The sequence below is a fragment of the Arachis duranensis genome, chromosome 3, assembly GCF_000817695.3.
Source record: "Arachis duranensis cultivar V14167 chromosome 3, aradu.V14167.gnm2.J7QH, whole genome shotgun sequence".
Classification (NCBI taxonomy): domain Eukaryota; kingdom Viridiplantae; phylum Streptophyta; class Magnoliopsida; order Fabales; family Fabaceae; genus Arachis; species Arachis duranensis.
The window spans coordinates 89,660,224-89,674,887 of record NC_029774.3 but is presented as its reverse complement, the minus strand read 5'-3'; the positions used below and the strand labels follow the sequence as shown (position 1 = coordinate 89,674,887).

At 35.4% G+C, this 14,664-nt stretch overlaps 1 protein-coding gene across 2 annotated transcripts; it reads left to right on the top strand.

The window, feature by feature from the left end:
- Positions 1–234: 234 nt before the first annotated feature.
- Positions 235–7,631, top strand: LOC107479708 (uncharacterized protein At4g10930). 2 transcript variants are annotated; one of them, XM_016099808.3, is made up of 15 exons: positions 235–564; positions 645–794; positions 1,162–1,247; positions 1,332–1,422; positions 1,619–1,668; positions 1,942–2,011; positions 2,116–2,225; positions 2,760–2,825; positions 3,148–3,701; positions 3,845–3,925; positions 4,031–4,106; positions 4,650–5,826; positions 5,939–6,013; positions 6,136–7,110; positions 7,227–7,631. In XM_016099808.3, exons 2-15 carry the CDS (start codon positions 693–695, stop codon positions 7,440–7,442), a joined length of 3,729 nt encoding a protein of 1,242 aa, XP_015955294.1. In that variant the 5' UTR covers positions 235–564; positions 645–692; the 3' UTR covers positions 7,443–7,631. The 2 variants fall into 2 exon arrangements, with proteins under 2 accessions (XP_015955294.1, XP_015955293.1); XM_016099807.3 differs by having other exon boundaries at positions 235–794.
- Positions 7,632–14,664: the final 7,033 nt, after the last annotated feature.

Sequence of the window (14,664 nt, the reverse complement as noted above, 5' to 3'; positions counted from 1 at the left end):
CGAATTTGCTTCCAATTAGTTGGGCCTCAATAGGACTTCCAAACCAATTGGGTTAACACCCCATGATTCATTTTTCTTGGAAAAATGTCACGATGGCAACATGAAATCAAGAACCCTCGTCACCAAAAACAAAAAAGAAGAAAGAAAGGTTCGGAAAGTTTATCAATTTGATACGACGTAGATTCAGACTTCAGAGACTTCGGGTCTTCAGCCAACGAAACTAAAAATAATTAAAAAAATTAAAGAAAAAGGAGGAAGCTGCCTAGCTGGTATTGGATTATTGGGGTTTGGGAACGTTTCGCAGGACATAGAACTTGGCAGGCGGCAGCGATGCGAAACGTGACCCAAATTAGATGTTAGAAACCGCGGTTTATTTCTTAATTAATAACTTTTTATTTAATAAAAAAGCACCTTATTTTATAATAATAATAATAATAATAATAATGAATGATTTCATGCCTGATTGTCCACTTCCTCCTCCAACTCCTACTCCTCATCCCGTTGTTTTTCTTCGTCAAAATGGTGGGAGACACGCGTCAATTATCTCTCGCTAATTGAATTGTGGTAATGGCTTGACTCCCAAATCTGGTGTCTCTGATAGCAGGACTTACCTGAGAGTGACATCTTTGTTTATTGGATATTAGATTAGAAAGTTAGAGTAGATTGAGATTGAGATTGAAGTGTGGGTTCCCATGGAAATGGAATTGGAAGCTGAAGCTGAAGCTGATTTTATGACGAATGACATGCTCACACTCCCACACGATCCCTTTGATCCCAACCACATCCATGATGATGTAAGCTCAATCCTCTATTGCAATTTATATTTCGATCAATTAAATGCTGCTTAAACCCTTGCCTATGCTTATTGCCTCAACTTCTTTCTATCTTGATATATGTTAATCAACATTAATAAGTATAAAATAGGGTCAATGCTTCAAATGAATATGACTACATAGCGTTTGTTTTGTTTTGTTTTGTTTTGTTTTGTTTCTTTGTATTGGTTATAAGCCCTAATAATGAGTGGCACAACATTGCCATCTTTATAATTTCAGTAGTTCTCCATTGCATTTGAACAATAGAAAAAGCATACATAGGGGTTATGCAATTGTTAATTGTTGGTCAACTTTTTCGCCTCAACCCTCACAATTTGCTAATTAACAGGATAATTTGGCTATTGAAGGCGAAAGATGTGGAATATGCATGGATATCGTCATTGATAGGGGAGTTCTCGATTGCTGTCAGCATTGGTATGTATTATATTCTCTTCCGTAATTTTTCAGCATGCTGAAATATGAATGTGATATTTTGACCTTGGCTTGTTTGTTTCATAGGTTCTGTTTTGTATGCATTGATAACTGGGCTACAATCACTAATCTCTGCCCACTTTGCCAGAACGAGTTTCAGTTGATCACTTGTGTACCAGTGAGTGATGTATCATGTAACATTATGGAATGCCTCTTTATCTTCATAGCTTTAGTATAAGGTTTCAATTGCATTTGCTCACCTTATGAGTTCTGTTCTGGACCATACAATCTCGTGTTTTCATTGATATTGTTATGAAGATTTTGCATTATTAATACATCTAAAGTCTAAACATGTGAAACCCATGATTGTAAAGGTTTATGATACCATTGGAGGCAATAAAGTTGAAGATGACTCATTCTCCAGGTAAGTTTCCATCCATTATGTTTGTATAATTAATGGCCTTATCTTTATTGAGTGTTTATATCCACATACATTAAACTTTGGATGTTTCAACATTGGTGTTTATGTTGAAACGTGAAAGTCATGAATTTTGAATAGTTCTAGCCATGCATCACTGTCACTTAATTTTGAGTAAATATTTTACAGTTTCATCACTTAGCTTTGCATCTTTACCATGTGTCTGCTCTAAAAGGTGATTTATATGGTCTTTTATATCTCTTTGATTCATGATTGCAGAGATGACGAATGGTCCATTGAAGGGAAGAACAATACATTATCGTTTCCCTCCTACTACATTGATGAAAATGTAATTGTCTCCTATATGACCCGACACACACGCGCACACGGATTTAATCCTTATGTATAAACTACTGCACAAAACTAATCATTATGTATTTAATCCTTTTCTAGGCAGTTACTTGTTTGGATGGTGATGGCTGCAAAGTTCGAAGTGGATTGGAAACTATTGAAGGAGATTCTGATCTTGATACATCAATTGCATGTGATTCATGTGATACATGGTAAATCAATGGATCAGACTATTGAGTGTCTGATATATTGTTAATAGATCTGTTACTACTCTGGTTTCTTGTTTGCCTAGGCTTATCACTCATATGCAAGAGCCTGTTAGCAAAGAAAGAAGGGGGGGTATGCATATTGTAGTTTATTACAAAATAGTGGAATGACTTGCTCATAAGTTCATGATAAAATCTAATAGATAGATAGTTATATCTAGATGGAGGATATTAGAATTTTGATGGCGGATCAAGGGTACAGCACATTTTTTATTTCAGAACATAGTGGATTCCTTGTCTTGTAGGATATTACATGGTTAAGGTGGCCCTACTAAAGCATGGCTGTCAAATGACCAAATCATGGTATATCATGGTTGTAAGAGAGATGGTGCTAATATATATTATGATGTGTGTAAGCTTGTCCAAAGTTTTTCTGCCATGAACTTTCATGGGTGGGTAGGAACATCAGTTAATGATTGTATCCATATTACTATTTTGGGAGATGTATCTCCTAATCAGTGCTTGAACTAAACATGGCAGGTACCATGCCTTCTGTGTGGGATTTGATACAGAAGGTACATCTGAAAGTACATGGTTATGTCCAAGGTAAATTTAACATTCTACTTCTAATTGCCTTTTCTAATTGTTATTTATAGCTCAAATCTCTATTCATATCCTGTTTGGTAACTAACGTAGAACATATTGGCTACTTGCCTGTAAATAAAATGACGGTAGAGTTTGATAGGTTCTAGCTGCTATTTTGGGATTAAAGTCTTTCTTTTGGAATGGTATCCTATGATAGAGCACTTAATTAGATAATTGATAGTATAAACTTGAAATTAGAAAAACTCATGACATGGTTATTTGAAGCAGTCAGCTAAACATATTGCTGAGCTTCTATCTGATCTCATTCACGGTTTTATTTTAGATGCATGGTCGGTGAAGTTTCTAAAGGAAGAGACACTGATTCAATGGAGAGCACGATGGTAGAATGTAACCCAGAGCATATTAACAATCAATGTCAGGCTGAGGATTCCTTTTCAAGAAAAGTTTGTGTGTCTGTTGCTGATGCGGGAGAGACAGCTGTTGTTGTTTCAATGGTTGATGGACATAAATGGGTTCCATCAACAAGCGAGAAAAGCCTATTGCCTCTTGAACTTGGCAGGGAACAATTGACTGCATCATGTATATTAGATTCTGACACAACTAATCAGCAGAAAGCAATGGAGAAGAAGATTATGTCACCAATTGTGAAGGAACAAGAGCTGGAGTTGTGCTTATCACACAATGTATCTGGTAGCCTAAGTTCTAAATCCTTGGAGCATAATGATCGAAAGGAAAGTGCTCATGGAGCAAGGAGTGGACCAAGTAACCTTGATGAAACCAAGTTAGCTGATGAGTCCCATGTCAAAACTAGTCCTTCTAGAAATGAATCTGATATGGGTCTTCATCTTGGTTTATCAGTGGGCTCTTTCCTATCAGGTGAACAATATTACATAATTTATTGCTAACTTTTTGTGCATGAACAATATATATCACAAGAATGCATAAAAAAAGTATATCAAAAGTTTTTTACCCCTTCGATTGTAAGCTGGTGTGATTGGTAATGTTATGTGTAATTCTAGTTGATAATGTGGACAAGGATGGAATAAAAGATCACACAACTGGTGTCAAGCACCTGAGTTCAGATGAATGTTCTATGGAAGGTATAGCACCATTCTTAGAAATATGATTCTTGTTGCTTGCTTTATTTAGGGCCACAGTTTGAACATGTTTTGGATCCTCATAGTGTCATTAATAAATGTTTTCAGGAGATGTAATTGAAAATGATGTTAAGAAGGATAATAATAGTGTAACTGCTGGGAAGAGAAAGCATGTTGATCACAGGTTAGAATTCATTTAAACTATACATAATATTTAGATGAATGTGCTTCTTACTTGTTGTAAATGTTGAGAGATCATTCTGCATAGAGAGAAATTTCTGAAACCTGTGGGGCTTAAGCGCCAATATACATAAGAGCTGCTTTTGGCATCAAGATCACCTTTAGAAGTGTGTGGTTGTTGCCATATCATTTTAGAAGTGTTGCTCACATCAAACTACAAAGGCCAAATAATGAATCATTGCATCTGAAATCTTGTCTTGATTTATCATAACACTTCTCAGTTGATGTTTCATAAACTTTCCAAGAAGACAAAACCGAGAGAGGACTGAGGAGGAGGAGGTGCATTGATAATCTTCATAGTAGTATATGCTGTTAAAACTGAAGTACTCTTTGTCTCCCCTCTCAAACTTGTATTGATTATTTACAATTTTTAAATGGCTATTCTGTTGATACAAATTAGCTATTTTTCTTTAATTTTAAATTCATTGCATGACCAATATTGACTAGTGTTTATGTGATGATGTGATGTGATGTGATGATGTTACAGCAATGATGGAGGTCATTTGAAAGTTGATGGGGATGTGAAGCCTGAACTTCCAATTGAAGTGTCTCAAAAGAAAATTAGAGCTGCTGGTGGTCAAATGACTAGTATTAATAACTCAGCTGATGCCCAGCTTTCAGACAATGGTCAAAAGAGCTCTGCTTTGAACCATTCTGCATCCAAGGAGGTTGTCAGACCAACTATAATGAATATAGTTAAAGGTACAAACCGTAGGCTTTCCAAGGGACCTACTGGCACTAATTCGTCTGACAATGTGACTAGAAAGGATGAAAATATGGCTGGATTGAGGGTAAAAAAGATCATGAAGAGAGTTGCTGATGATGGAGAATCATCCTTGATAGTTCAAAATCTAAGGAAGGAAATTAGAGAAGCTGTCCGTAACAAATCCTCTATAAACTTTGAGGGAAATATTGATACAAAGCTTCTTGCAGCATTCAGGGCTGCTATAGCTGGACCCAAAACTGAACCTGTAAATAAGTTAACCCCTTCAGCTTTAAAGGCAAAGAAGTCAATGTTGCAGAAAGGAACGGTACGTGAGCATCTTACAAAGAAAATTTTTGGGACTTCGAATGGAAAAAGAAAGCGTGCATGGGATAGGGACTGTGAAATTGAGTTTTGGAAATATCGGTGCATGAGGGCTACAAGGCCTGAAAAAATTGAAACTTTAAAATCAGTTCTAGATCTACTAAGAAAAAATTCAGAGTCAACACAGGGTCCTGAATGTCAGGCCAAGGATACTATTCTTTCCAGGTTGTATCTAGCAGATACATCTGTTTTCCCACGGAAAGATGATGTCAAGCCCCTCTCTGTACTTAAAACTGATGCTAGCTCAGAGCAGACTAAACAAAATAACCCGTCAGGAACAGATATAAAAAATCTTTCATGCAATGCCAGAGTTTGTTCATCTGAAACAAAAGTAGATAAGAAGATTATACATGGTTCAGCTAGTGATAATTCGGCTTCTCGTAAGACATCAGTTTCTTCTTCAGCTGGTGCCAAAGTAAATGCAAAGGAATTAGGACTTAAATCAGATTCTACGAAGAGTGATAAAAAGAAATGGGCTTTAGAGTTTCTTGCTAAGAAAACAGCTGCTGATAGCAAAAGGACGGCAAATGGAAGTCAAGAAGACAATGCACTTTTTAAAGATAAATTTCCTTTGCTTGTATGTAAATTATCTTCCTTTCCTTCTCATGATTGTTATTATTTCCTTCGACTTTGATGTCAGAAGTTGTTTATGACTGTTCACTGTTATTTCTTTCTGCCATTGAGAGTAGGCCCAGCTACCGGCTGATATGAGACCAGTACTGGGACCTTCTTGTCACAATAAAATTCCAATATCAGTGAGGCAGGTATTGTGTGTCTTCTATTTCAGATTGCATTTGTGTAGATTGCAGAAGAAAATTTGATATGACTTCCTTGATGATTGTGTTATGATCTCTGGCTTCTTAGTTGCTATTAATGTGTTTTACAGACACAGCTTTACCGCCTGACAGAGCGCTTGTTGAGGAACACAAATCTGCCAGTCATTCGCAGAACTGCAGATACAGAATTGGCTGTTGCAGATGCAATCAATATTGAAAAGGAGGTTGCTGACAGATCGAGCAGCAAGCTTGTGTATTTGAACCTCTGCTCACAAGAGCTCCGACATCGTGCAAATAACACAAAATCCGATGTAGCTGAAGATACAAATCCCCCGGAGTCACCTGCCAAGCTTCCTGATCAATTAGAACATAATGCTGATGATTGTTCAACCGACCCTGCTGTTGAAGCCTTGAAAAATGCTGGTCTATTGTCTGATTCACCACCTAGCAGTCCACATGATAACAGAGAAATAGGTAATGAAAATGATACTTCAGGGCCTGATAATATACTTGAATTGGATTCTCATCCTGAGCTGGACATTTATGGTGATTTTGAGTATGATTTGGAAGATGAAGACTACATTGGGGTTTCAAAGGTCTTAAACCCAAAACCAGAGGAAAGTGACTCGAAAGTGAAACTTGTTTTCTCCACCATGAACTCGAAGTCAGATACAGCTGTGGATGACACAGACTGTAAAGGGTCCCTTAACAGTGAAGTACTACGGGATGCCTCCGGCTCAACAACCTCTCACATCGAAACAGTCCCTAGGGACTCAGCAACTGATGCAGAGATTGGCGGGCCTTCTGCTTCGGTTTCTTCTGAGTTATGTGAGAGTGCTGTCGAGCCAGCTGATTCCGAATTTGAAGAATTATATGGCCCTGACAAAGAACCACTCATAAAAAAATTTCCAGATGCCGAACCAAGAACAACATGTGGAGAGGGCAAGAAAGAAACACCAAGTGAGGCCACTGACAAATCTAATGTATCTGAAACTGGTAAAAATTCCCCAGGGAAAGAAGAGAAATCTGATGATATGAGTGCGAAGCAGTCTGAGTGTGACTCGATAAACCATGTAACAAAGAAGGTATTTACAATTTATTTACTTAATTATTTTGGTAATTGGCTGTGTTGTTGAATTTTACCATTTCTCTATACTTTCCTGTAAATGTGCTCTTCCTAATTGTGTTGGACTATGTACAGGTAGAAGCCTATATCAAGGAGCATATGAGGCCACTGTGCAAGAGTGGTGTGATCACAGCAGAACAATACAGGTGGGCAGTCGCAAAAACAACAGAGAAGGTTATGAAGTATCATTGCAAAGCAAAGAATGCTAATTTCCTCATAAAGGAAGGTGAGAAAGTAAAGAAGCTTGCAGAGCAGTATGCCGAAGCAGCCCAACAGAACAGAAAAAATTGATTTGCATATCATCAGCAAGTTTTCTCATGTTGCCCCCTTACTAAAAGAAACTTGATTAATTGTTCAGCTGTAGATATATGTTAGATTTATAGCCCCAGCTCACCCTTCATATGTGAATTGAGCATAACATGGGGAGTGATTGAGATTTGAGAACATGATAAGCAAAATGTAAAATTTTTCACATGACTACGTTCCAGTCCTCGAGTCATCTTGTCCATGAATTTCATCGATCGTAAACAAAACAAAAAATACATCTAGTGAACGCCAGGAAAATATACTCACAAGTCTATATTATTCTTTCCTTCGGCAGAAACTTATTTATTGGCCAGCGATCTTTCTTTTGTATATATGCACATATATAGAATTAACGTCTTTGTAGTCTTAATAATCCACATTATATCTGCCTGGAAAATTAGTCTTCAACTCTTCATATTTTCGGAAATAATGGTTACATACATCGTCTATTTTTTTAGATATTGGTGAAACTTTAGTATAACACTCAATTATTGAATTTCATGGTGTTTTTCAAAATTCTGGGTTTTTGGGATGGGACAGTATGCTTTTCGCGTATTATATCATGTCCAAAATTTTGAAAAATACCATAAAATCCAATAACTGTTTGTTATACCAAAGTTTCTTCCATATCTTAAAAAATTAGCCTATATACATTTCATACCATTTGAAATACACATTATTTTTTCGTGAATTTGACTGTTTTTGTGTTTTGTAAATAAAAAAATATTGTATACAAACAAAAAAATCAACTACTAATCACTTATTAAGTATTTATATATAAATATATTATTTAATTTATTTTAATATATATTTTATACAGATAATTAATTTTTTTTATTCAAATTATACCGTATGGTACTCATCTCATGCAAAGCAATTTTAAAACATTATTTTATAGAGTCCTTCTAGTATGATTATGTTAGGACGATTATGCTATTTCAAAAAATATTGCTAAAATTAAAATAATATTTTTTTATTATTAAACAACGCTTTTTAAAATGTGTTACCAATATATAAAAAATATGACTTTAATTTTAATAACACTTATATAATCACCGTAATTATTGAAACATAATTGGTTTTTACTGTGCTCCAAGGATTTTTCTTTTTTTTTCTTTCTTTTCAACCTTAATTAATTCTCTTCTTGTTCTTTCAAATTCTTTTTCATCGAGTCACCAAAAAAGATCCTTTTTCATCTGAATTAATTCCTTACAACTTTCTCTCCTTCTTCAACTTTTTTTATTCTTTTTATCTTTCTTGTTTTCTATCATCACATCCTCATTCGTATCATGAACCAAAAAAGAGAGTAAATCCAAATCCGAACCCAAGGAACATGAAAGAAGAAGAGGAATTGGTGTTTGTGACATAGGAAGACTTCTCTAAGAGACTGGAAGCATGTATAGAGCTTGTGACTAAGAATATATGTGTTAAACAAGAGCTAATTGTTGATAAGAGGGTGGAGGGTGCCAGCAAGTCAATGGCACTCCAAGACCCATGAGAATATTATCGTGAAATTATCGAGGTTTGGGGAGACCACTGACAATTCACAACTTTAATTCTTTAAAGGAATTGTTGAATCCCACTTTTCCGAGTTAGTTTTTCTTTGTGAAACAAAAAACCAATCTCGACAGGTGGAAAGCTACTCTAATTGGCAAATTATTGATCCTTTTAGTAGTGCGGGTGGACTTGCGTTAGCATGGAAGGATGATTTTGTTCAGATTTTCAGTTCTATATTGCTGCCTTGATAAAAGATGTCCCTCTCAATATTGAATAGAACTTTGTAGGTGTTTATTTAAATTGCAATGAGAAAATTTGATTATCCCAGTTTCAAGAAATCTCTTTCGTGCTCTCCCAACTCTAAGGTAAATCGGTTATTGTTGGTGATTTTAATTCTATTATTGATCAAGGTGAGAAACTTGGTGGTAATCCTAAATCTTATTCTTCTATTGCTGCCTTTAATTATTTTAATAGAGATAACTCGTTAATTAATTTGGGAATGGTGGGTAGACCACTTGAAGTAACAGACGAGAGAATGTGAACTAATTCATGAAAAACTTGACAGAGTGCTTGTTGATAAATTTTGGTCCCGATTTCCCACGGTCTTTAGATTATCAAAGACAGGTTTTGATCACGCTCCCTTGTTTTGGATACTAACTACCAATCGGAGAGATCAAAGAGGAGATTCAAGATTCAATCCCGCTAGTGTGGTGAAGAACAAATTCGTAACTTCATCAGCAAGGTCTAGAACTTAGATACAGAAGGTTCAGCGATGTTCAGATTATTTCAGAAGTTTAAATTAGTTAGACACCGATTAATTCTCTGACAAAGGAACAGCTCTACTAATTCTAAAAAGGAAATTGTAGAAATTATGGCTCCTCTAAAACAAAAATAGGCATCAGACATCATGGGAGATACTAAATTACTTGAGCTTGAACAGCAGCTTGAAAAAGCATATTTGGACGAAAAACTTTATTGTAAAGACAAATCTAGAACTAAATGGCTGAAGGAAGGAGACCAAAATACAAACTTCTTCCATCGAAAATTTAAATCTAGAACTAGAAAGAATAAGAAGATATGGCATCTACGAAGGGATAATGGGGATATAGCAACAACCAATGCTGATATTGTTAAGGTGGCTGAAGATTACTTTAAGAGTATTTCACATCTTCTAATCAAGCAGATCCTAGGCCTTTTTTTATAAACTTCAAGCCTAAGGTTATAGATAACATGAACCATAGGCTCAAAAGACCTGTTTCTATGGAGGAAGTAAAAAGAGCTACTTTTAGTATCCACTCTCAGAGTGAACCAGAAGAGGATGATATAACGGCTAAATTCTTCTAATTCTATTGGGATATAGTCGGAGAAGACGTGTTCCAAACTGTAAAGAGTTTCTTTGCTGGAGGTAGAATTTTAAAAAGTTTAACCACATCAATATTTATCTAGTGCCAAAAGTCCCAGATGCAAGCGATATGACTCAGATAAGGCTCATTAGTTTGTCTTCTGTTGTCTACAAAATTATTTTGAATGTACTGGTCCACAGACTCCAAGGGTGTATGAACAAAGTAATTAGCCCTACTCAAAGTGCATTCTTAAAATGTAGACTTATTTTTTATAACATTTTTATAGCACACGAATGTATGCATTATCTTAAACAAAAGAAGCGAGGTTTGGAATACAAAATGGCATTCAAGCTTGATATGAGTAAAGCCTACGATAAGGTGGAGTGACATTTTCTATCGTTTATTATGGAGAAGTTGGGCTTCGAATCGAGATTCATTGACAGGATTCATGAATTGTTGACAACCATTTTTTACTCTGTTGTTATGGAAGGTCAACCCTATGATTTTTTTTTAAACCAAATAGAGGCATCCGTCAAGGTGACCCTCTATCCCCTTTTCTTTTCTTATTATGTGTAGAAGAATTTTCCTTCTTGATACACAAAGTAAAGCAAAACAATCTTATTCGAGTAATTCAGATAAACAGAAGATGCCTGACTATAAATCATTTGCTATTCACTGATGATTCCATTCTATTTGGTAAAACCTCAGAAAATAGTTGTGCCTCTATTCTAGAATTATTGGAATCTTATGAGAGATTCAGTGGTCAAAGAGTTAATCTTAATAATTCGGTCCTATTCTTCAGTAATAACACTCCAAAACTGATTAGAACCTCTCTAGCAGCCCAGCTGAATATTTCTCACATGTATACAAGATAAATATTTAAGTCTCTCTTCCCTTGTCAACCACTCTAAGAAAGTCACCTTTAACTCAATCAAAGATAAGGTTCTCAAAAGGACACAAGGATGAAAAAAAAGTGCTTGTTATCTAATGGAGGAAGACAGGTATTACTCTGAGCAGTTGGTGAAGCCATATAAATATACACATTGTCATGTTTTAAACTTCTGGACAGCTTGTTAAATGAAATTCATAGTATTCTAACGCAACTCTGGTGGGAGCAGCAAGGTTCTGAAAGGCGAATGGCGTATATTAGTTGGGATAAGATGACTAGGCTTAAGAAAGAAAATAAGCTTGGTTTCAAAGATCTCAGGGTTCAAAAACTGGCTCTTTTGGGTAAACAATGCGAAAAAATTGTGACCCAATCTAACTCTCTTCTTTCTAGAATACTTAAAGGTAAATACTTTAGATTTAATTCTATCTTCACAGCAGAAGTAGGAACCTTGCCTTCTTGGGGTTGTCAAAGTATTCTTGAAGGAACGCGAGTTGTAGAGAAAAACATTATTTAGAAAGTAAGTTCTGATGATATCCGAATCTTCAGTGATCCAGTTACCATCTGTTATGGGTGAAGGACCTGTTTTTGTCAAATAAACAGTGAAACCAAGTATTAATCTCAAACCTTTTTCCTCAGAGCAAGAACATATAATGTTGCATCAAGGTACAAAATTGCTTACCCATAGTTATTAAAACGAGACCAGACCGGTCGGTTCGACCGAAAAATTGATAACCGGACTCAACACTGGTCCGGTCCGAGATTAGGACCGTTTAAGGTAGAAAACCGGTACGAATTAGTCAAACTCGGTGAAAACTAGACCGGACCGAACCGCTCGGTCATTGAAGGCGAATCTACGACGCACCAGCCTTCTGCAAGTCCATTGTTCTCCATATGCTCCAGCACTATCAAGTGTCAAGGCTTGTGATTTTTGAAAAATTTTCCAAAATGCTTTACATGGGGTTCAAACCCCCTGGCCCTAGGATACAAGAAAGATGATCATACCACCAAGCTGTAACGCTTCTTACTAACATATACACAAATTATAGTACATATAACAATCTTTTATTTTTACTTTATTCAATTTATTTTAATTTTAAATTTACTCATTTTTAAATCAATTATATTTTATTTAACTATAAATTTTATTAAATATATTTTATTAAATATATACAAATTAAAAAGATAAACAAAAAAATTTTACTAATCACAATTTATTTTTTTCTTTTCATGTTTATATGATATCTATTAATATTATTTTTTCAATAAATACATATAGTATATTGATAAACCCCAATTTCGTGGTTTATCTTGTGTAGAATTTAGTGGATTTTATCAACTTATCTCACATTTATTCAATGAAAAAGCATGCTTTTATAATTCTCCCTAAATTTGTGCTTAAGAGTGAAAACATGCTTTTTAGGCCTTAAAATAGCTAAATCTAATTCACTTTAATTCCATTCAATGCCTTGATATGTTTGTTGAGTGATTTCAAGCTTATAAGGCAAGGATTGGATAGAAGAAGTGAGGAGAAAAACATGCAAAGTGGAGAATTCATGGAGAAATGAGCATTGGAGGGTTCAAGGCCACGCACACGCGTCATCCACGCGTACGCGTGAGAAAGAAATTTGCCAGCGACGCGCACGCGTGACGTTAGGCACGTGACCTCATTAAAGGCAACACACTGGGGGCGATTTCTGACTTTCTAGGCCCAAAACCAACTCATTTCTGAGACTATTTGATGTAAAATTCAAGCAGGAACAAGGGGGAAGCAATTAGATTAGCTTAGGATCATGCTTTAGGTAGTTTTCTAGAGAGAGAAGCTCCCTCTTCTCTCTAGGTTAATTCCTCTTAGATCTAGGTTTTAATTCTTATTTTCAATTAGTTTTTCTTGCAATTTCTTGTTCCTACATCTTTATTCTCTTAGTTTACATTGTTAATTTCCCTTTTATGCCTCTTTTTTATGTTGATGAACTCTTGTTGGATTTGGATTCCCTTTTAATGCAATTTCATGTTTCTTTGTTTATTGTTATTTATTTGAGTTGTTATTGTTAATTTCTTACATTGGGTAGTTGTAGATTTATTATTCTTGCACTTTTATGATGTTTTTCTTTTGTGCCTTTCAAGTGTTTGACAAAATGCTTGGTTGTATGTTAAAGTAGATTTTTGAGCATTCTTGGGTTGGAAAGAGAAATTAGGCAATCTTGAGTCATTAATACCCAACTTATGTTGGTGATCTAGAGTTGTTTGTTAATATTGTTTCTATCGACTCTAATCTCTTACTAATTCAATTAGTAAGTTGATTAGGACTTTTGGATTGAGATTAACTAGTCCTATTTGACTTTCTTCCTATGTTGAAGATAACATTGTACCTTCTTCCGATGTTGAAAATGACTTAATAGGATTAGCTCTTGTTAAGTATTGTATTATGATTAATGACTAGGATCGAAAGCCTAGATTCTCAATCCTTGCCATGAATGCCTCTCTTTTTAGTATTCGTTATCTTTAGTTGTTAGCTTTGCTTTCTTGTCATTTATTTTCTTGCCCTTTTATCAACCCAACCCACTTGAACTTCATAACCAATAATTAGGCACTCAATACACAACTAGAAAATGAATTAATACAGAAAGATTTACAGACAGATTTAGTCTTTATTATAGACGGATTTTTGGTTACTGACGAACTTTGCCTTCTGTAAAAGCCTCGTCGAAAATTATTTACCGACAGATTTTTTTTCGTCGAAAAACTACCGACAGATTTTTACCAGTTACCGACGGATTTTCTCTCTATAAATTTTCCATCCATTTTCCAAAGGCAACGAACTTTCCGACGGATTTTCCGTCGATAATTACAGACAGATTTTTTGACGGATTTTCCGTCGGTAATTACAGACAGATTTTTCGACAGATTTTGTCTGTAATTACAGACGGATTTTTTGACGAATTTTTTGTCTGTAATTACAGACGAATTTTTCGACAAATTTTTCGTCTGTAATTACAGACAGTTTTTCCATCTATAATTTGAACCTTGAAAAATTATCTAACACTCTGATTACATACAGAAAATCCGTCTGTAAATTTGTTAGTAAGATAAAATAGATTTTTTTTATTTTTCTAATTACAAAATAATAGGAGTTTACAATAGGAGATTACAAACATTTTTTTTATTATTCAATGCAAGGCAGTACAATAGGAGTTTACACTGGGATCCCCTCTTTTTTGCTTCGTGGGAACCCTTATCTAATTTGAAATTCAAAAGTTTCCTTGCGATGGTCCGGGACGAGGTGGTACTTGTGATATTTTGGCTTGGGACGCCATAAGGATCGGACACCCATATCCCAGGACCATACAATCCTGTTACATGAAATGCGCCAAAACCAAAAATAATCGAGTTAGAGCTGTAGCTATGAGCGCTACAGATGGTCTAATGAGAGGAATGGAAGTGATTGATACGGGAGCTCCCCTAAGTGTTCCAAATGTTA

What these genes read in the sequence shown, in the direction of transcription:
- LOC107479708 (XM_016099808.3), top strand. Translation starts at nt 693, where the DNA reads ATGGAAATGGAATTGGAAGCTGAAGCTGAAGCTGATTTTATGACGAAT. An exon ending in AGTTGATCACTTGTGTACCA is followed by an intron (nt 1,423 to 1,618) that starts GTGAGTGATGTA and finishes ATGATTGTAAAG; the next exon opens with GTTTATGATACCATTGGAGG. An exon ending in AGATGAATGTTCTATGGAAG is followed by an intron (nt 3,926 to 4,030) that starts GTATAGCACCAT and finishes AAATGTTTTCAG; the next exon opens with GAGATGTAATTGAAAATGAT.